This window comes from Cherax quadricarinatus, chromosome 5 (assembly GCF_038502225.1).
Source record: "Cherax quadricarinatus isolate ZL_2023a chromosome 5, ASM3850222v1, whole genome shotgun sequence".
NCBI classification, from domain to species: domain Eukaryota; kingdom Metazoa; phylum Arthropoda; class Malacostraca; order Decapoda; family Parastacidae; genus Cherax; species Cherax quadricarinatus.
This window is the reverse complement of record NC_091296.1, coordinates 53,536,241-53,558,654: the sequence shown is the minus strand read 5'-3', so window position 1 is coordinate 53,558,654 and position 22,414 is coordinate 53,536,241. Positions and strand designations below refer to the sequence as shown.

The following is a 22,414-nucleotide window of genomic DNA, read 5'->3' as shown; positions in this document are numbered from 1 at the left end:
ACTGTCCCATAACTGCGAAAAAACTCCTGTAGTCCATACGCCGTAGCCTCGAAGGGTACATTCCGTACCTTCACCCATGTGTAGTACTTGGAAACATCATGTAACACAACATCCATCGCTGAATTCACACTCATGCGTTGTTCCTGGTACAGCTCGACAATTCTTGTGTAGAAGCCGGCTCTCAGAAATTTCACGAAGATTCTTGACAAACCATTAAGAGCGACGCCATATAATTCCTCGTTGGGGATACCATATGTGTCCCTGATGATGTTAGGGAGAAGTACGTTCATCGTATCTCCACTTAACGTACCACGAACCAGCTCTATGCAGATAGTATTTACTCTCCGTACTGTATGTTCAGCCATTTTGATATCCCAAAATGAGCAGCGCACGTCCACACTACTCAATGGTTGTTGATGTACTGTGGTAGCTCGCCTGAAAGACAGCAGAGGGGTGCTGGGCACAACCGCACTCCACCGTAGTCAGGCAGCGAATCAAATTGATGGTAATCAATACCGATAAGTTGGTAAATAAGACACATTTGCAGCACTTTATTATATTGACGAAATGTTTCGTCTGCACAACAGGCTTCCTCAGCCGAATACAAGTGAATGCTGCAGTAGAAGGTGGTAGTTAGTACCGCAAGCCTAAAGTATAGGCAAGCGGTGCAGTGCTTCTACAGAATTCCTCAGCCACTGACACTTAATCCCATATGTCCCTTTTCCTCGAAGCTCCAACGTCACCAGAAAGAAACTATGTAATGATTGAGAAAGCTGCATTAGCTCTGGTGGTGGCGTTAGAACACTGACGTATACATGGGCACTTCTCAGTTCACAATTACACTATTTTCCGACCACAACCCTCTCACCTTTATCAGTGCAATGAAACAAAAACAAGCTACAATAATGAGATGGGGTCTCCGTATCCGGTATCAATGTCCGTATCCATATCTGGAAAAACAGGTGGGACATGAACTTTTGACCATCCCAAAAAATGCCGCACCCACATGGCAACAGAAGGGTGCAACTTCCCTTCCTGTAACTTATTTCACCCTGAAATGTGTCACTCGTCACTCCATGAAAGAAAATGCTACAACGTATACTGCCAGGCACATCATCTAAAGGTGACAAGAAGACACAGATCACCCATACCATGGGAAGCAAAAGAGGGGGGGGGCGAAAACCTCTCCAGAGAAGGTTTTTTAGGGCCAGGAAGGAAAAGAGACTGGCAAGAAATGACAGAAATCCTACACCAACTGAAAACATTTCTGAAACAGAAGCACAGACATTGGCCTCCACTCCAGAACACAAATTAATGCCAGCAAACAAACTTCCCCTAAATTCCACCAATATAATGACATTTATCTTTGCAAACATACAGGGTCTTAATCAACAAAATTCCTTACATCAAAGGACTACTCACGGAGTCAAATGCAATGTCTGCAGCTTTCACATAGACCCACATAAAGGATCATTTTAACAACGAAATATGGATCCCAGGTTATAACCTATTTAGATGCGACAGGCTAAACAGGCATCAAGGGAGGTTGGCTTGTACGTCACAGAGTCGCTCATTTGCTTAGAACTACTAAACACCTCAAATGATGTAGTTGAAAGTTTTGGAGGTAAAGATTGAAAACCAAAACCTTGTCATTGTGGTTGTATACAAGTCTACGGATTCAATTTCCCAGCAATTCCAGGAACAGCTTATGAAAATTGATCACTGTCTTGAAAATCTCCCAACTCCTGCCCCAAACATTTTGCTCCTGAGGGATTTCAGCTTGAGACAAAAAATGGAGGAGTGTAGCAAATAATATTTTAGCAGATCATCCCAGGAGGCAGCTCACACGAGCTATTAAATCTCTGCACCAGATTCACCTAAGCCAGCAAATAACTTTTTTTTTTTTTTAAACAACACACATCATACATGTATGCTATACTTAGGTTACATAAAGAAACGTGATCCATTAAATAATAAAAACAAACAACTTCACATTCCTTATCCCAGCACTAAACTTATACACAAGAAAAACACGTTCAACTGTAAATGCTTGATTCTCCCTCCAAAGTGCCCAACCAACACACACAACATACATGTAACTAAAAACAGCCCACACCTGTACATACAGGTGGGTTTATTATATCCATAAAATACAGCCAGTATCTTATAACACAAAAGGCAATATAATCCAAAGAATGTCACACTTATTTACATTATATATGAAACTTTATAAACAAAGACATTCTCATATAATCCAATTCGTTGCACACTCATTAATATTGTATATTAAACTTTATAAACAGACATAATACTAAACACCTCAAAAATTACAATATAATAAAGGTGACAAAATAGCCATTTCCACACCTTACCACAAACTAAACACACTATTAAAATAACAAAGATACACACTCATGTTACATAGCACATTATTATTAGTGTGTTAACAATACTTTGCGTGTTCCTTCTTGTAGTTGTCTCACTGACAAAGATCATTTACCTTATTAAAACTATGATCATCAATGACCTCTTGTCTTTCAACACATGGCTAAACTAAAACATTCACACACAAGAAAACTCTCCAGTTACACCACATCTGACATGTCATCCCTCCCATACAACTCTCATGACAATCCTACCACATTTACATATCCTTCATTATGGTCATAATTCGCTCTAGAAAAGGAAAATGGTCCCTTAGTACTTAAGTAGCCAAATTACCGAGTCCCCTTACCGTTATATTTCTATATGCCTCCGGGAACGCAGTCGCCCACCTGTTACCATAAATGAGTTTATTTCTGCATACCGTGCGATAAATTCCTGCCGCAATTGCCCTTACCCTAATCCCCCCACCTTTTTCCTTCAAGCCCCAGGAATAAAACAAGAAATCTGTCACAATGTACAGAATGGCTCTTTTTACAACCTCAGACACCCCCCTTACCTCTAAAGTTAGGGCACGCAGAAGTTCTACATTGCCCCCACCCATTAACTTGAAGACTCTAGCCAGCCACACCCGTACCTGCCCCAACTCCCTACAAAAATATACGGCATGAAAAGCTGTTTCCGATTCCTCACAATGTTCGCATTTCGCCTCCTTTACCAAACCCATCACACACAAAGCCTGCTTTGACGCTAAAATCCCCATTACAAACCTATAAACTAACTCCCTTACCCTAGGCATTAATTTAAGTTTTTGGAAATCATGCCAAATCGTACCCCAATCATACAAAGGGTATACCGCCACCCCTTGCATCACTTCTGGTTTCCTACTTATCTCTACCAACCTTCCCACCTTGAGCTTTTTTACCTCACCTATTACTAACATAACCCTTAGCATATTCTCACATTCCATCAAGTCCTTTCCTCCCCACCATCGTCGTACATCCCTCATCACCCTCCCAACCCTCACCCCTTTTAACCCCCCCCCCCTTACGTACTTTTGTTTAACATACATGGCCTTTACCCTCGGCCCTAGCATCAAAAGCCCTACTCCCCCTCTGCGCACATTCGTCATAACCACCTCTTTACTTAACCATGCTCGTCCAAAACCCCATATATAACGAAGCACCCTTCTCTGTATCTTCTTTATCTCCTGTTCCCGTAAAGGATACACCACTGCCACGTTCCACACTTTACTATAAACCAATGAATTTATTATTATTGCCGTTTGCATTAGAGTAACATCCTTCGCTCTTAGGTTCCTAATCCGTTGTACAACTTTCTCTCCCACCAATTCTGAATTCCTCCGTCTAGCCTCTTGCTCATCTGCCATATAGATAATCCCACAAATTTTCAGCTGTTCAGTCACATCCCATCCAAACTCCACCCCCATTCTACCCCCCACCCAATCTCCTATCTCTAATAATTTCGATTTAGCCCTGTTGACACGCATGCCTGACGCCTCTCCAAAAAACCTCATTACTCTCTCCACCTTTCGCAAACCTTCGACATCATTGATCAGTATTGTTGTGTCATCTACATAACCAACTACCTCTGTGAACCCCGACCCCTCCTCCTGTAACGTTGTTGCTTCCTCAACCATTCCATAAAACGGGTGTTGCATACATGCAAACAGAATTTGAGACATAGGACACCCTTGTCTCAAACCTTTCTCCATTTTCAACACGCTACCCAACCTACCATTAATTTGCACCTGAATCGTAGCTTCTGCATACAAGGTCTTCACCCATTTTACTATTCCCTCCCCAAAACCCATAAGCCTTAAAGTGTCAACCATGTACTCTCTATTCACACCGTCATAAGCATTCTCCCAATCAATGCCCAAAATTCCACCACCCTTACAACCCTGCAAAAATTCCCTAATACGACTATGTCCATCCCTCATACTACGACCCGGAATTCCCAACTGACCCTTGTGCACCATACCACCTATTACCTTCATCCTGTTCCCTAAAATCTTCGCAAAAATCTTATAATCCGTACACATTAAAGATATGGCCCTGTACGTGCTCAGTGTTCTCCCCTCGCTTTTTTTCTTTACAAGCACGACCACACCCGTCCTCTGTGACGTTCCCAATTTCCCTTCCTTCAGCATACAATTCAATATCTGAACCAAACAAACATTTATGGTTTCCCAATGCACTCTGTAAAAATCATTGGAAAGCTCATCAATTCCCGGTGCTTTCCCCTTACTTAAATTGAACACTGCCTCTTTCACTTCTTCCATACTTATTATTCCCTCCAATCCCCCTCTGTCCTCCCCACCTTTCCCCAAGACCTTCACCCCTCCTCTTTCTTTATTAACTATCCCCAAATTACCTTTTTCCCCATTTCCTTTTAAACCAATAGTCCGCATAATTACTTATCCCCTCAGTTGTCACCAACATTTGCCCCTTAGTATAACCTTCCAAATCGTCACTAACCTCTAAAAGTATTATAGTGGACTCCTGTTGTCTAATGCGAAAACTTCTTAACACACTACCCGACGGTTTATCTCCCCATAGCACGGCATCCATACCTGCCCTTACCCTTAATTCATCAAATCTTTCATTATGCATGTCCCTTAGTCTCCCTCTTAGCCCTGATATTTCTTCAAAAGACTTCCCCTCATCTCTTGCGTAACACTCATTGAGCTGCTGTTCCAAATAATTCTGTAAACCGTACCTCCACCTCGCCTCCTCCCTTCCTTTATATTTATAAAACCCCGCGATACCAGGTTTAGCCCTATTTTCCCACCAATCCAAAATACTCCCTACCCCATCCCTTGCCCTCCACAATTGTCTCCACCAGTCTCTAAACTCTGCGTTCACCACCTCACTCCTCACCAACCTCGCATTTAACTTCCAGAAACTTGAATATACCTTTACCACTCCCTCCCAATCCAGTTCTACCAAAACTGCCCTATGATTCGAAAACCCTACGTCCACTGTTTTTACCCCTCCTACCCTAACTGCCTCCGTTATATAAATCCTATCTAACCTCGCTGAATAATTTCTCCTAACAAAAGTGTAATCCACTCTCCAAGCCCCACTCCCCTCCACGTCCCTCACCCCTGCATCCTGTAAAACATTGCGTAACGACCGTAATACACAACCCGCCCCCCTTGGCTCCACGTCATCCCCCCTTATAACAGTTCCAGTCCCCCCCCCAATTACAGTTACTAGAGGTAAACCCCTTAAAAAATACACTAAAACGTCTCTCACAAAATCCTCTTTTACTTTGATTATATTCTCTGCTGGCATATAAACCCCAATGAAACATACTCTAGATGCTCCCCACTCACCATCCACCCTCACTACCCTCCCCCCCCCTTCTTCCCACTTTATAATACGTAAGGGACTATTTTCCTTCACAGCCACTGCCACTCCCCCTTTTAACCTAACAGACCCACTTACATACAATTTATAACCCTTTAATGCCAAAGCACAGCCTATCTTATAATTATGTTCTTGTATAAAGCATACATCCACATTATATCTCCTCAAAAACCATTCCATCCATACTCGTTTCACTTCATTCTTCAATCCATTTACATTTACAGTTACTATCGTGAATTACTTTAATAGTGGTGGTTTACCCTTTCTTCTTGGCACACACCCTCCTATACCGTCCTGCTGTATGGCATCTTTCTTGACAGCTTGCTTATTCACCCCCCCCCCCATCCCTTCATTATCCCTAGAACCATTAAACCCTACATTACCCCTTCCCTCTTTCCCCTTATGACATACATCCTTTCTCCAAGATTTTACTCCTGTTCTTTGTCCTGGAGTAAGAACATCGTCCATCTCAGACGTTCCTGCAGTTCTCTTACGAGAACTCCCCTCCCCACACACCTCGTCACCTGTCTTTTCTGCCCTATGGACCTCTGCCACAACGTTGTGCACATTAACATTAGTGCACACAGTATTCCTAACCTCCTGATCTTGCTGCACAGTTGCCTGCACCAGGTTACACCCTTCATCCACCTGTCCCTCTTCAACGTCATGCAAAAAGGAACTAAGTACTTCCTCCAGCAAGCCATCCTGTTGGCCCGTACCCTCCTCATCAGACGTCGATGTCGTCTGTCCCTTATCAACTGTTAGTGTTACACTTTCCTCCATAGTCGCCTCAGCCCTGTCCACTTCGTCACTCCATCGGCAAGGAATCTTGTTTGGCCTTACTCCTTCCTCCGACACCTCCAGAGCATTCCTCTGATGTAAGATCACTGGTACCTGTTCCCTCCGTCCAGCTTTTTTATAGCATTGGGCCGCCATATGTTCAAAAGAACCACATAATCTGCAAGTCTTCCGCTGCCCTGAGTAGTACACGTAGACCTGCGTTCGGAAGACCTCCATAAATACGTATGATGGAATTGGCTGCCTCAACGTCATTTTCAGCGTAAATGATCCTTCAGGTAGCCCCTCATAAGGTCCATTTTGCCACACCCCCATCACTGCTGAGTGGATTTTCCCATAGCTGTTAAACACCGCCGTCACATCATGCTCCGTCGCCTCAAAAGGCACGTTTCGTACCTTCACCCACGTCACATAGCTGGACACATCATGTAAGCAGACTTCCACCATAGTGTTCACTGCTAGCCTCTTCTCTTGATATTTGTTGACTATGCTTGTGTAGAATCCTGCGTCTTTAAACTTGATGAAAATTCTCGACACACCATTGACTGCTACTCCATATAATTCTTCGGTCGGTATTCCATATACCTCACTGATGATGGCATGCAGTAACACGTGCATGGTTGTTCCTGTAAGCGTGCCACGCACCAATTCCACACAAACAGTGCTCACCCGGCGTCCAATGCGATCCGCCATGTTGTATGCACAAAACAGGAAAACTGCGCAGTAAACCAGTTGTATCAGGAGCTACTGCGCAGCCTGTCCGCACGGCACAATAGCGATGCGAACAATCATTCCAGGAACAGCTTATGAAAATTGATCACTGTCTTGAAAATCTCCCAACTCCTGCCCCAAACATTTTGCTCCTGAGGGATTTCAGCTTGAGACACCAAAAATGGAGGAGTGTAGCAAATAATATTTTAGCAGATCATCCCAGGAGGCAGCTCACACGAGCTATTAAATCTCTGCACCAGATTCACCTAAGCCAGCAAATATTAGAGCCTACAAGACTAGAAAATACGCTGGACCTCATTTTCACTAACAATGATGATCTGATATGCAATATAACCGTAACAAAGACAATACACTCAGATCACAACATAACAGAAGTACAGATATGTATGCACAGGGTTCCTGACCAGAAAATGTGATCAGTTATGAGGGTGCCTTCACAAAATTCAACTTCAGTAACAATGGGAACAGGTAAACCATATCCTAATGAAACAAGCTGGGAGTGTGTGAGTTGGGAAGCTGAGACGATGGACATTGAAGGAGGGACAGTGTTATGACCCATTGTCACTGAAGTCCCACATGTCTCCGAGGTACATATATTTAAGTAAGTATAATTATTTTAGATGTGCCAGAGTTCTCCCCAGTTATGTGGGTGAAAGATTTACTCAAGATTGCTCTTTCAAAATTCACCCATATAATCTCACACAGAATAACTAGACTAGAATTATATCTAACAAACTAACAAAACCAGTAACAGACTAAATGCTAGAGGGGATCAATAAGTTGACCTAGTATTCTATGGAGATATCTGTTTTAATAGATGTCGCGTATTGTATTAATACTGATCAAAAGGCGGCCACAGTAGCCCCCACTATAAGTGAATAAGATATTTAACATGTGTGGCATCCCGGAGAGGATTCACGCTGATAAAGGTGCCCAGTTACAGATGCATTCTGTAACTGGGCGCCTTAAAGTCCCCCATGTGCAGTATACAAGGGAACTTTTTTAAACCTGCACGACCCCCCATCATCCCACCGGAAACAGTGTGAGAGTTTCCACATTACATTACATCACTTTCTATAAACCCTACCAGACACTTATGCAACATATGGGAATCTTTATTGAGGAAACATGTCGCCACACAGTGGCTTCATCAGTCCAATACAACATTTGTCCAGCCTTTGGACGAGGACCTACTTACACTAGTGGATGGTTCCACTATGACCCCGCCTCCTCCTGCTCCGCCTCACCTGACTACAGCATATAAGCCACGTCTACGGCCCTATGCTGTACATTCTACCAGATTGATGGACTGAACACATCGACTCCAGGCTGAGGGACTGGTTACCTCAAACTCCTCTTCTCCTTACACCTTTCTGCTTTGTATTGGACTGATGAAGCCACTGTGTGGCGAAACGTTTCCTCAATAAAGATTCCCATATGTTGCATCAGTGTCTCAATCTTCAACTTGTCGGTTTTTCAAACCATTCATCACATATAAACCCTACCAGCCAAGCATTAGCGACAGCGGGCGAAACATATAGGGCCAATTTTTCCTATAAGACCTCGAGCCCCATCACTTGGTTCTCCCCCACTACCTTATTAATGGCAAAGAACAGTGATTGACTCAGGATCTATTACTAGGTGGAGCAGATGGGGAAGAGAACACTTGTGACGACTAACCCTCACTGCTCACCAGTGTTGTGTTACCATCACTGACTACATGTTTACACCTTCACTGCTCACCAGTGTTGTGTTACTGTCAAGCTCAACAAGATCGTCTTACTTATAAGAATATAATATACAAGTGTGACAAGTACGTCTGTTTACTGAATGGCAACTGCCCGCCTTCTAAATGCCAGGAGGTGCTGAGCAGAATTTTATGGTTATGAAAAACTCGGCGACCTATTGAATGTTGGGTACAAACCCCCCAAAAAATTATAAACAAAAACTCAGGGAATTCAGCACGGTCCGAGAGGCTCCAGACTGCTCCATAATGCACACTTCGCAGTTCATAATAACATTTCAGGTAACGAAGTAGCGTTGTTACTATCTCCTCACATTCTTCTTGTCACGAAATGAAATTTCACAGTAGCGTGAAGAGTAAAAGTCTGATGGCAGCCAGAGGCTGACTGCAAAATCTTTTGTGTACTGGGAGTCGGGACGAGCGCTAGAATCGTATCTCATCTTCTGGTTACTCACCTTCCGTGAACGTTTTTCTAGTTTTTGATCCCGCTATATAAAGTAACGAAGCAACATACGGTTGATGTACCGAATTCTGTTAATGATAATTAAAAAAAAAAAGTTTTTACCTGCTGCCCTTGCGACAGCATCTCCTGTAGTCCCTCGGCAGTCTGCTTGTTGTGGGTCGTATCCTCAGGAATTTTTTAAATGCCTAAGGAATTTCAGTCTTGCTTTAAGTATCCTGGGCAATACTGCTAATGCTTGATAAAGTTTCAAACCTCCTGGTAATATTCTAGTACTAGGGTACGATTTATCAACTCAAGTCAGTGTTTGTGTGATCTATAATTTAAAAAAAAATATAGAGATCTGGAGAGTGTTAATGCCTGACTAGTGACGATACTAACTCGTTTCGCTAACCTTGACTCACTTTATACAGATAAGTTTTCTCACCTCTCCAGCCACAAATAGGTGACACACACACACATACACACACACACACACACACACACACCTAGTAGCGATCAGTGAAGAGGCGGGGCCAGGAGCTCGGACTCGACCCCCGCAACCTCAACTAGGTGAGTACACACACACACACACCCGTACCCCTCACACACAAATACACAAAAGGCCGTGTCCATCGCCAAGTGCCTTTGACAACTAGTAACTACCAAACACACACAAACTACATTATATGGCTGGAGATGTACAGTTAACATTAGGCTCTGGTTCAGTCTGTATCCTTCAAACCTACACACCCACCTTGACCTGGAAAGACGACCTGACGGACGGGTCGTGGGTGCTGGACCTCCTCCAGGATGGTTGTGTGGTTGTGAACGCCGGTGATCCCCACCAGCACTACCACAGTTAACAACCACTTCATTTTCTGTCACTGCTCCTTACAATGTGGCTTCCAGCTGGGTAAGAACAAAGTTAAGTCCGTTAATATAGTATACGAGGTGATCTTGATTTGGCTTGCAGTCGTACAATAACATCAATAATAATAATTATTAGTATTAATATTAGTATAACAATAATGCCAATAATAATAATCGTGTTTATAATAATTATATTAATAACAATTATTTTATTAGTAGTAAAAATGATAGTTATTTTACGTAATCCTACTCGAGTATTACGTCCCCTAGAACAATTACTCTCTCACTTGGTTCAAAAGTTCCTAAACACTCGCTTAACATCTCCCAAAATCTCTCTCTCTCTCTGTCCTCTACACTCCTCTCTTCTCCAGGTGCAAACACACTTATTATGACCCACTCTTTGCATCCCACCTTTATTTTACTCCACATAATCCTTGAATTTATACATTTATATTCCCTCTTCTCTGTCTATAACTGATCCCTCAGCAATATTGCAGTGGTATGGTTTGTTTGCAATCATGTCATTACGATTTCGTGAGTTATTATTGCTACACCTTCCCTAGCTCTAGCTCTCCCAGATACTCCTGGCTTAATCCCATTTATTTCTCCCCTTCAGCTTTGTTTCGCTTAGAGCTAGGACATCCAACTTCTTTCCATTCATAATAAAGGAATCATTTTTATCTTGGCATCTGCACTACATCCACTCACATTCAAACATCCATATATGTAAGGTGGGTGAGTGTGTGTGTGTGTGTGTGTGTGTGTGTGTGTGTGTGTGTGTGTGTGTGTGTGTGTGTGTGTGTGTGTGTGTGTGTGTGTGTGTGTGTGTGTGTGTTCAGGAAGTAATAAACAATGAATAAAGAGAAGACGAGGCCCCGGTGGCCGGGTGGCTAAAGCTTTCGCTTCACACACGGAGCGCCCGGGTTCGATTCCCCGCGGGTGGAAATATTTCGGCGTGTTTCCTTACACCTATTGTCCTGTTCACCTAGTAGCAAATATGTACCTGGGTGTTAGTCGACTGGTGTGGGTCGTATCCTGGGGGACAAGATTGAGGACCCCAATGGGTTATCCTGGGTGGCTAACCCTCCGGGGTTAAAAATCTTATCTTATCTCCTATCTTAACCATAGTCTTGGCATACAATGCGATCCAATGTTACGACTTCCTTTGTGTTTAGTCTGCATCAGTGTGTCACACACTGCGTGCGTCACCAGTTAGTATAAAACTTAAAAAATATATCAAACTCTTTCTTTCACTTTTATAAAAAAATAAATTGATTATTGTTTGTACAGGTAATCTGATGTTTTAGATTTTAAGATATTGTGCTAATTTCCCTTCACAACTGATTAAAGCTGAGCTAGATTACGAATACATTAATTACCAAAAACAAACAAAATTTTTAACAAAGAATAAATATTACACACAAAACCGGCACAGAGAAGCAGGCAGAGAGAGGGAGACCACCAGGCCACGGGGCCTGGTGGCCACGGGGCCTGGTGGCCACGTGGCCTGGTGGCCACGTGGCCTGGTGGCCACGGGACCTGGTGGCCACGGGTCCTGGTGGCCACGGGACCTGGTGATCACGGGGCCTGGTGGCCACGTGGCCTGGTGGCCACGGGGCCTGATCACGGGGCCTGGTGGCCACGGGACCTGGTGATCACGGGGCCTGGTGGCCACGGGGCCTGGTGGCCACGTGGCCTGGTGGCCACGGGTCCTGGTGGCCACGGGTCCTGGTGGCCACGGGGCCTGGTGGCCACGGGGCCTGGTGGCCACGGGACCTGGTGGCCACGGGGCCTGGTGGCCACGGGGCCTGGTGGCCACGTGGCCTGGTGGTCACGGGGTCTGGTGGCCACGGGGCCTGGTGGCCACGGGGCCCGGTCACGGGGCCTGGTGGCCACGGGGCCTGGTGGCCACGGGGCCTGGTGATCACGGGTCCTGGTGGCCACGGGGCCTGGTGGCAAAAGCTCTCGCTTCACGCAGCTGAATTGCTGCTGGAACACTTGTGTGAACTGTGACTAGTGATATACCTAGTGAAACACAAACATGTTGATTTGAAGTGGCTGCAGGAGGCTACACCTTCACTCCACCTCGCCTCTCTCCCCTCCTTCCTCGATTTGGAACTCAGCCATTCGCCTCTATTTACTTATGGTCTAGAGGCGGTTTTTGCCAGACCGCACAAATGCTTGAGTGCCCGTGTCAGTCCTCCGTGCCGCACTCCATTCATCTTACGAATATGTCTCCTGTGTGCCTACCTGCCTGCTACAAGCAAATATCCAAGTGGTTGACACGGGCTTAGCAAGCACATTCAAGCAGGCTTGAAAGCAGCATTCCAAGGCCCAGCATGTCTACGTATACGTTCTACAGTGCTGCTGGCATACCAGTGTTTCCTGCAGTGGCTTAGTTAAGAACAATTTAACGAGCATTACAGTACTAACTTTTTAAGTGGGACATGCCAGAGGTTCACCTATAAACATAGTAAGTGTGGTGTTAAGTGCTGCAGATTTGTTGTAACTATTTGCAGGAGTGGATTTCACTGACTTAGGCAATTGTGCTACCATCAGTACCTACGTAGGCTTAAAATGAGTGAGGAATGTCTGGCCTGCTGGGTGACCTTGAAAATGGCACTATAAGACCCGCATGCCACTTACACCCATACTGCGTGTGTCTAGTGAGGTGAATGTCTCTTCCTCGACTTTCCTATTCACCGGTATCCCTTAACTCGTCGCCATTATCTACATATGGGATAAGGGCGAGTTTAGCTGATCCAGGCTAAACAGCGCTCCAAGCCAGCCAGTGAAGGCCAAGTTACAGAATGCCTTTGTGAACGTTCTACAGTGTTCCGGCCGTACCTTCAGTGTTGTGAGAACTAGTTCTTATGTAGTGAAAATTTGTCTGTCATTCCAAGACACGTGTGCTAGATGTGTTAAGTGCTGCGTGTTTGGAGTATTTAACAAGTAGTACAGTGTTGGTAACTCTCGAGACGACTGTGGGCCCAGTGAATGACCTTGAAAATCGCACTGCGACCCGCAGGCCGTAGTTACACCCATATTACCTGTGTCTAGCGAGGTGAATATTCCTTCCTTGTCCCTTCTCTCTTATGGAATAAAGGCGGTTTCGCTGACCCAAAAGTAACAGACTAACTCTTCCATCTCGAGCAGCTGAACTAAAAGTGACCTATGGATGTGAACGAAGTAAATGATGGTGAAGGCGAATTCGTACGTTTTAGAAGTAAGGGAGCTTTGAAAAAAGAAAGAGGATTTCAAAGGAGGCTTGCTGCAAGAAACAACGAGAGCAACAACAACCACTGCAGAACGGTTAGGCTTGATTTCCCCGCTAACACTGAGTTTGAGGTCAAGTTTAGATGGTTTTACGAAGCTTCATTAGACAACCCAGAAAAAAAACCTTCGCATTCGCTTTCGTCATGACGAGGATAATTACGTTTTTGTTACTAACGACCCAACATTCATAGAAAAACTTCTTACTCATAAATATGCTAACATCCAACTCCAAGCTGCCCCACCAAGATCACCTAAAGTGCTTATTGTTATCCACAATGTCAATAAGTACTTGGATCCTAAATTCCTGTTGTCAGATCAAGTTGCAAACCCTCGTCGACTTCCAAATGATCTGATATTGGCTGAGTGGATTGGCCAAGGAACTCCATCATATATCTACTCTCGTGCAGCGCTTAACAGGAGTTACAAAATAGCTTTGTACAAACCACCTCACCGTAGATGCTACAAGTGTCAGCGCTGGGGTCACGTTGCTTTTAAATGCTTTAGTAAGTCACACTGGTGTGCAGTGTGTGCCAAGGCCCATCCTTCTCACCAGTGCTATGATATGATCAAGAAACACCAGACCGTTGCATTAGAATGTATCAATTGTAAGACTCCAGGAGTCACAGCTGTAGTAATGCTGCTGGTGTTGACACCATCTGTCTGGCTGAGTCAGCTGTCAGTCATACACCTGACTCAGCTGATCGGGACTTCATACTTCCTGATGACGCTAGTCTTGCTGGGGTGGTACACAACATGCAGCTGCGCATAACAGTACTGGAGAAGCAACAATGGTGTTTGAAACAACAACTTGAGCACCACGAGGAAAAACTTACAGAGGTTGCAAATGAGTACATCAACCCACAGATAGTCAGCCATTATGAAAATGAGTGTGGTGATGATGAACAAACTGATGATTGCAGTGGTGTTAATAATTACAAAAACGATGAATCTGATAGTGGTGTTTACAATCACAGTGAAGATGATAAGGGCAGTGAAGACCATCATGATAGTCAACCTGATGAGTGTAATGTATTGATAGATACTGAGTGTGGAGATGACCCGGTTGTTGATAATGGTGTATGTATCACTGGTCATAATGATGAGGGAAGTGATACATGTGATGATAGTGATGAGTGTAATAAAAGCGGAGAGGTGAGTGCGAGGGATAGTGTCACCTTCCATACATTCACAGACAAAGAGCGCAGTGACCTCTGTGTACAAAGACTCCCAAGAGGTCTCACTAATGGAAGTGCACTTAGGAGACTCATGGATAAGGATAATACTGATGATATTGATATTGATTATGTCTGTTTGTTATTTAGTAAGTTTTTTCATTTTGCTGAGAAATTGAATACTATCCCTGGACTTTTATAATGGAACCAAACTCGTATAAACTATCCATTTTAAGTTGGAATATTGCGTCACTTAGAAAAAGATTTTCTGACCTGCATCATAAAGTAACCACTGAATCCATTGATATTGTGTGTCTACAAGAGTGCAGAGTCCCTGAAAAATCCCAACCCCCTAAATTGCCATCGTTTGTTGCATATAACCTCAAATCTACTAATTCTTGTGTTCTATATATTAAAAAATCACTTCCCCATCAACTTCTTGCACATAAGAAAACAGAGGGGCTACAGTATCACGGTGTTAGGATTTATATTGGGAACTCTGCTCTCAACATATTTAACTTGTACGCTCCTGCTGATAAGTTTAATTACTTGGAGCTCCCAACTTGTGCTCAGTCTGAACCTACTCTCATTATTGGTGATTATAATGCAAGACACAAAAGCATTGGAAACTCTCAGTTTGGTAATCGTAATGGCAATCAACTGTTGTCACTCTTAAACAGTCATGATAATGTGCAAATTGTAGGTGACCTTGAACCCACACATATCTATGGAGGTGTCCTTGATCTGTGCCTGGGCTTCAACATTACTTCTGCCAGCTGTGAGTCTTCCATTGTAACAGATATAGCGTCTGATCATTTCCCAAGGCTAACCTCTCTAGATATTGGTAATACTATTCTCCCTGGTGGGATATTCAAACGGAAACGTCTTAATGTTTCCCCTGATCAACATGATGACTTTGTTGCACATGTGACTGACTGGTATAATTCCTATGAGTGTACCTCTGTCGAGACTTTTAACAATGACCTTGTGAGCAGTATTCAGAACTTCTTAGAGCCGCCTCTGAAACCTCCTACTACTCTAAATCCAAATGACTTCCATAATAATCATAAGTCTTATAAAAATCATACCTATTACAATGATTCTAAACTTCGAACATTGAAACGTACTGCTCGCAGACTAGGCCTAGCCTATAGAAACCATCGTACCCCTGAAATGCTGAGCCTCTTCCAAACTGCCCTTGCTGCTGCCAGAGAGCGTATGACAGAGCTGCGGCAAACAGACTGGGAACAATTTGTCAATGGTCTCAATGCTCACACCCCACTTAGCCGGGCATGGAGGGACATAAATAGAATTAAGGGTAACAGAACTGGGCAGATCGCGCACCCTCATCCCTTGCATAGGGCGAATGAGTTAGTCAGTGCTTGGGCTGCTACATCTAGCTATGACAGTCTTCCCAGTACCACACAGGCGAAATTAATGGACAAATATGATGCAAGGGAGAGACTTGTTTGCTTTATGCTCAGCAAGGCAGATGACTGCAACATTCCTTTCACTAATTATGAACTTGATGCAGCACTAACTAAGGGCAACTCCACGTCGCCTGGTGAGGATGGTATTACTTACAACATACTCAGATTGCTGTGTCGAGTACCAGGTAATCCTTTACTTGAATTATATAACATGAGTTATGTCACTGGGGAGCTCCCTAAATCATGGACCAATAGCCTCATTATTCCCATTCCGAAGCCCAATCAACAAAACTCATTTCGCCCAATATCCCTTACTAGCTGCTTGTGTAAAACATTCGAAAGGATGATTCTTAATCGTCTTATGCACAGAATTAAGGAATTCTTGTCACCCCGGTTGCATGGCTTCATGCATGGAAGGAGTGTGCATCATTGCATTACCACCTTTCTCACTCTGCACACTGACAGCTCATACACTACGTTCCTTGACCTTAAATCCGCTTTTGATGTAGCCAACCGACATGTAATCATTAGTGAACTTGCCAGAATGGATGTTGGAGGATGGCTTCTCCGCTGGATTAAAGGTTACCTGTCCAACAGAAAGTCGTCTGTGTTGTTCCAGGGACATAGAAGTGTAACTAAAGATTTTGAATTAGGAACCCCACAGGGAGGTGTGCTTAGTCCCACCCTTTTCAACATTTTGATTAATGCCTTACTTAATGCCATGCCTAGCCAGCCCCATCATTATATGGTTAGTTTTGCTGATGACATAATGATTCACACCACCGGATTCTCCAACACCCAAAACATTCTTAATCATGTACTAGCCTCGTGTCAGGACCTGGGGTTAATAATCTCAGGGGATAAAACAAAGATACTCAACAGGCGTCCTCCTCGGCAGAGAGGCACAGTTCGTCAGATCCAGTTGCATGATGGGTCTCTTCTAGAATATGTAAGCAGATACAGGTATCTAGGCTTTGAGGTTCCACTACTTGGACCTGTTGTAACGAGACTTTGTCGCCAATACAAAGAAAGGCTGAGAGCACTTAGAGTTGTGGCAGGTTTTCATCCCAGGTATGGTGCTAATGTTAAAATTGTGAAAATGATGTATCTTGCTTATATTAGATCATTGGTTGATTATGCGGCGCCACTACTTGCACTCGTGTCTGACTGGAAGCTTGGAGGGCTGGAAAAACTGCAAAACGAAGCAATGAGGATCATCCTAGGATGCCCTCGTACTGCCAAAATTTTAAATATGCGGAAAGAACTTAATATTCCAAGCATTAGAGATCGTGTTACTGAAAGAAATATCCTTATTGGGGTCAATATGCTTAGGCTAGCCCATTCAAACCCCTGCACAGAAGCCCTCCAAACTTTCCTCAGCACTGGTGAACATCCTTCCAGATGGATCGAAAAAACTGGAACCGACCTCCGCATGAACCAGCTACATGATCTATATCAAGTTAGACAACAGAGACATTTCCCTGCTCCATGGGATATTACCCCATTCCAAACTACCATTCCTCCATTTCCCCCCAAAACTCTTCTTAAATCACAACCAAAGCTTCGTCTTGAAGCCAAACATGATGCCTTAAGCTGTATTGATAACTTAGTCACACAGAACACTCTTTCACAAATTATTTACGTCGATGGTTCTGTTCACCAGTCCACTGGTGCAGCTGGTAGTGCTGCTGTTGTCACACAGAGTGATGGCTCTCATAAAGAAATTGGAGCACGCATCAATAACTGGGCCTCTACCCTTCAAACAGAACTGTTTGCCATACTCCTTGCACTCAAATGTGTCCATGTATCTAAGGTTGACACTTTAATTGTAACTGATTCTCTGTCATCCATAAATGCTCTCAACTCATTAAGTATAAATTGTGGCATGCTTGTGTCAGAAGCCAGACATAGATATGGTAAGATTGTGGACAGTGGAGTCAGAGTGCACATGCTGTGGATTCCATCTCACATTGGTCTTCAGATGCATGATAGAACTGATAAATTGGCTAAGCTGTATGCTTTCAAAGAGGGGGTAGATTACAATCTTGGGTTGTCAGTTAGCAGTTTGAGAACAATAATACGAAAAGAACTTCAAATGAACTTTATTGACTTAAGACTTAGGGAGATTGACACAAGTCAGTCCATCTATCATCATTCCATCATGCAGGAGGAGCCACATGTCTATGGTGCATCCAACAAGATAAGCAGACTCTTGGATGTCACTACTGCCCGGCTCCGGCTGGGTTACAAGTATCTTTGGCAGGTTAAATCACCACCACCAGATGTAGACCAAACGAAATGTAAACTTTGCCAGATGGACTATTGTCACACCTTGCGTCATTATGTACTGGAGTGTGATCAAATTAATGAATTTAGAAACAACTCACTCAGAAATGTTCAAGAAATGGCAAAGTATTTTATCCACAGTGGTATATTGCAGACCATTCTGGAGAAATACCCTGACTTTGCTAGCTGTAAATAAAGCATTACCACATGTGTGCATGTGTGTGTGTGTGTGCGTGTGTGCGTGTGTGTGTGTGTGTGTGTGTGTGTGTGTGTGTGTGTGTGTGTGTGTGTGTGGGTGTGTGTGTGTGTGTGTGTGTGTGGGTGTGAGGGTGTGTGGGTGTGAGGGTGTGTGTGTGTGTGTGGGTGTGAGGGTGTGTGTGTGTGTGTGGGTGTGTGAGGTGTGTGTGTGTGTGTGTGTGTGTGTGTGTGTGTGTGTGTGTGTGTGTGTGGGTGGGTGTGAGGGTGTGTGTGTGTGTGTGTGGGTGTGAGGGTGTGTGTGTGTGTGTGTACTCACCTAGTTGAGGTTGCGGGGGTCGAGTCCGAGCTCCTGGCCCCGCCTCTTCACTGATCGCTACTAGGTCACTCTCCCTGAGCCGTGAGCTTTATCATACCTCTGCTTAAAGCTATGTATGGATCCTGCCTCCACTACATCGCTTCCCAAACTATTCCACTTACTGACTACTCTGTGGCTGAAGAAATACTTCCTAACATCCCTGTGATTCATCTGTGTCTTCAGCTTCCAACTGTGTCCCCTTGTTACTGTGTCCAATCTCTGGAACATCCTGTCTTTGTCCACCTTGTCAATTCCTCTCAGTATTTTGTATGTCGTTATCATGTCCCCCCTATCTCTCCTGTCCTCCAGTGTCGTCAGGTTGATTTCCCTTAACCTCTCCTCGTAGGACATACCTCTTAGCTCTGGGACTAGTCTTGTTGCAAACCTTTGCACTTTCTCTAGTTTCTTCACGTGCTTGGCTAGGTGTGGGTTCCAAACTGGTGCCGCATACTCCAATATGGGCCTAACGTACACGGTGTACAGGGTCCTGAATGATTCCTTATTAAGATGTCGGAATGCTGTTCTGAGGTTTGCCAGGCGCCCATATGCTGCAGCAGTTATTTGTTTGAGGGTGTGTGTGTGGGTGTTGGTGTGTGTGGGTGTTGGTGTGTGTGGGTGTTGGTGTGTGTGGGTGTTGGTGTGTGTGGGTGTGCGTCCTTGTGTGTATGCATATATTTGTACGCTCGTGTGCACATGTCCGTGCGTGCGCCCTCGTGTGTATGTGTGTGCGCGTGCGCTAGTGTGGGTGTATGATCCACTTAATATTTGTATTTATAACTCATTACAATTGTGACCAGGTGTGGACGTATCAGTGGTTCATCACTTTGTAATTTGCTCATGACTGTAACCATGTGTGTGTGTGTGTGTGTGTGTGTGTGTGTGTGTCAACAATCAATATTTGCACCAATAACTCACTACAGTTGTGACCGGGTGTGGAAGTGTGAATTGCTCATTACTCTATAATTTGTTCATGATTGTAGCCATGTATAAACGTAAGTAACCATTCTACAGAATTCATTACCTTTGTAACTTGTGAGCTCATTACCTTTGTACCTAGTTCAGCTATCAAAACTTTGGGGCCCAGTCCCTGGACCCATTATGTACCTCTAATCTGTAAATACCTTTGTAACTTGTCATGATTGTGAGCAGACCTACCAGGAGTTCATTACCTTTGTAAATTGTGAGTTCATTACCTTTGTAAATTGTGAGTTCATTACCTCTGTAACTTGCTCAGCTATCAAAACTTTGGAGTCCAGTCCCTGGACCAATTATGTACCTCTGTAATCTTTTGACTACCGCCCACAGGATGGGTATGGGGTGCATAATAAACATATTAAACTAACTAACTTCACACGGTGAATGTCTGGGTTTGATTCCGGGCGAAGGGGTAGAAACATTGGACGTGTTTCCTTACACCGGTTGTCCATGTTCACCCATCAGTAAAATGGATACCTGGGTGTTAGTTAACTGGTGTCGGTCGCATCCTGGAACACAACTCAACTATTCATCTACAAAACTGACCTAATTTGTCTGAAATGCTCAGCATAACAAGCGGCTTTCTATATAGTAGCATGTCATTGATGTCAGCTAGGCCTGTATACCTTGTACATGTACTTGTAGTAAATAAAGATATGAATATTATATTATATTATATTATATTAGAGAGGGAGAGGGAGAGAGAGAACAACTTACAGAGAGCGGTAAGTTATGCTGCCCTGGTGATGTCTGGAGCAACACTGACGCTGCTAGTAACACTCAACACCTCCACCTCAACACTGTCAGGTCACACGGGGTATCAGGTGAGCATCCTGCACCTGTCACCTGGATTACTCAGTCACCTGTACAATGCATTATTACCACAAATTATTTGTGTTTGGGTGACGCCTCAGTAGCAGCAACACAATATAGTAGTAATATTCAGGTTCTTAATATTTTATAACAATTCTGACAGCCATGGTTCACGTGCAGTAGTACGATGGTTGTCTGTGATTACTTGGAGGTCAACTGACGGAAAAAAATAGAAAACTAGATGAACTCCTTCCCCTCGAGGGAAGATCCTTGATGCTGGTGAGGGGCTCTTGATCTAGGGAATTGAATCTGTATATGACTTCCCTGAATTAAGCCTGAATACCTTCCATCCGCCCCTACAGGCACTGTATAATCCCTACGGGCTTAGCGATCCCCTGAATAATAATAAAGTATGCAGTCCTCCCCCAGATGAAAACATTGGTTCTACTCTGATATATTTACCACTTTCTGTCCTATGGCAAATTTATCTTTCTCCCCCCAAGTCGCAACTCCTGAACACTCCTCTTTCTCTCCCTTATGTCTTCCATATTTCATTTAGTCTTTAATACATCCATCTGGAAGACATAAGTCCAGGGCATTTAAATATATCCTGTTCTTCTGTATTTCCTCTAGTCTTCTCCTTCCCTGAAATTCTACCCTCATCACTTTTTTTGTGTGTGTTCAGGTTCAACTTCCTTTTTTTTTTTAAATATGCCCGTCAAACTTGCCCCAACATTTGTTTCTTAATCTTCCGAAAGCACTGTCATTATGAAAGCGAAACTGTAACAACTCATTTTATATCAGATTTATTATTTTAAAGCTGCCGTCTTTCTGCATTTTCCTATTTATATCTTCTTCAATAAAGATATGAAGGAGTTACGGCGGAATCACACATGCTTATCTACATACCTTAACCAGAGCCTGGCTTTATTAAGAGATATTCACAGATGTATGAGTCTTGCCACCTGCTTCATATATCTGCAGCACCGGTCGAATCGCTGCCTCTTTATTGCAGATACTTCCCTTTCTCAGTCAGATGCTCTAATTATCGCAACACATACCTTAACCTGACCTTTATCATCTCTTCGTCTCCTATAACCTTGGTCTGGCTTTCACCGATCGGGCTAAAAGGTCGTCCAGTTCTCGTTTCCATGTTCTGTGCAAGTTGTGAATAACTAAATATTTTTGTAAATATACGATTTTACATATTTATTCATACCTTGACAATATGTTTCACAGTAATACAGCACTGGTAAAGGAGCTTCTAACCTTAGGTATTCTCTGGGGCTTCACGCATATTCACTCTGATTAGATGACACCCTTTCAGAGGGGGTTTGACAATATTTTGAGAGCTTTTAGGTCAAACTAAATATATATCATCCTTCTACAAAGTTTCGAATGTGAACCAGAGGAAGATTCCATTCCTTGACTATCTAGTATACTAGGTTAAAATTAGGAAGGATATATTCAAACACTTACATGCACACACACTAACTTTTATATAATGATCAATAATAACAAGTCAGTAATAATCTTAGTGGTTCTG

The 22,414-nt window shown here is 43.6% G+C and overlaps 1 protein-coding gene across 5 annotated transcripts in view; it reads right to left on the bottom strand.

Moving 5' to 3' along the window:
• The window catches only part of LOC128685122 (salivary peroxidase/catechol oxidase-like), a 41,805-nt gene extending 20,906 nt beyond the window's left edge, over nt 1-20,899 (bottom strand). For 3 of the 5 annotated variants that reach the window (XM_070102041.1, XM_070102061.1, XM_070102057.1), the window contains exons 1-2: nt 20,773-20,899; nt 10,248-10,402 (exon numbers count right to left, since the gene is read on the bottom strand). In XM_070102041.1, the coding sequence (XP_069958142.1) occupies nt 10,248-10,368 (121 nt within the window). In that variant the 5' untranslated portion in view covers nt 10,369-10,402; nt 20,773-20,899. Of the gene's footprint in view, nt 1-10,247; nt 10,403-12,388; nt 12,491-17,872; nt 17,889-20,772 lie in introns of those variants that run through there. The other 2 variants (XM_070102054.1, XM_070102048.1) reach the window with 2 other exon arrangements.
• Between the last annotated feature and the right edge of the window lie 1,515 nt (nt 20,900-22,414).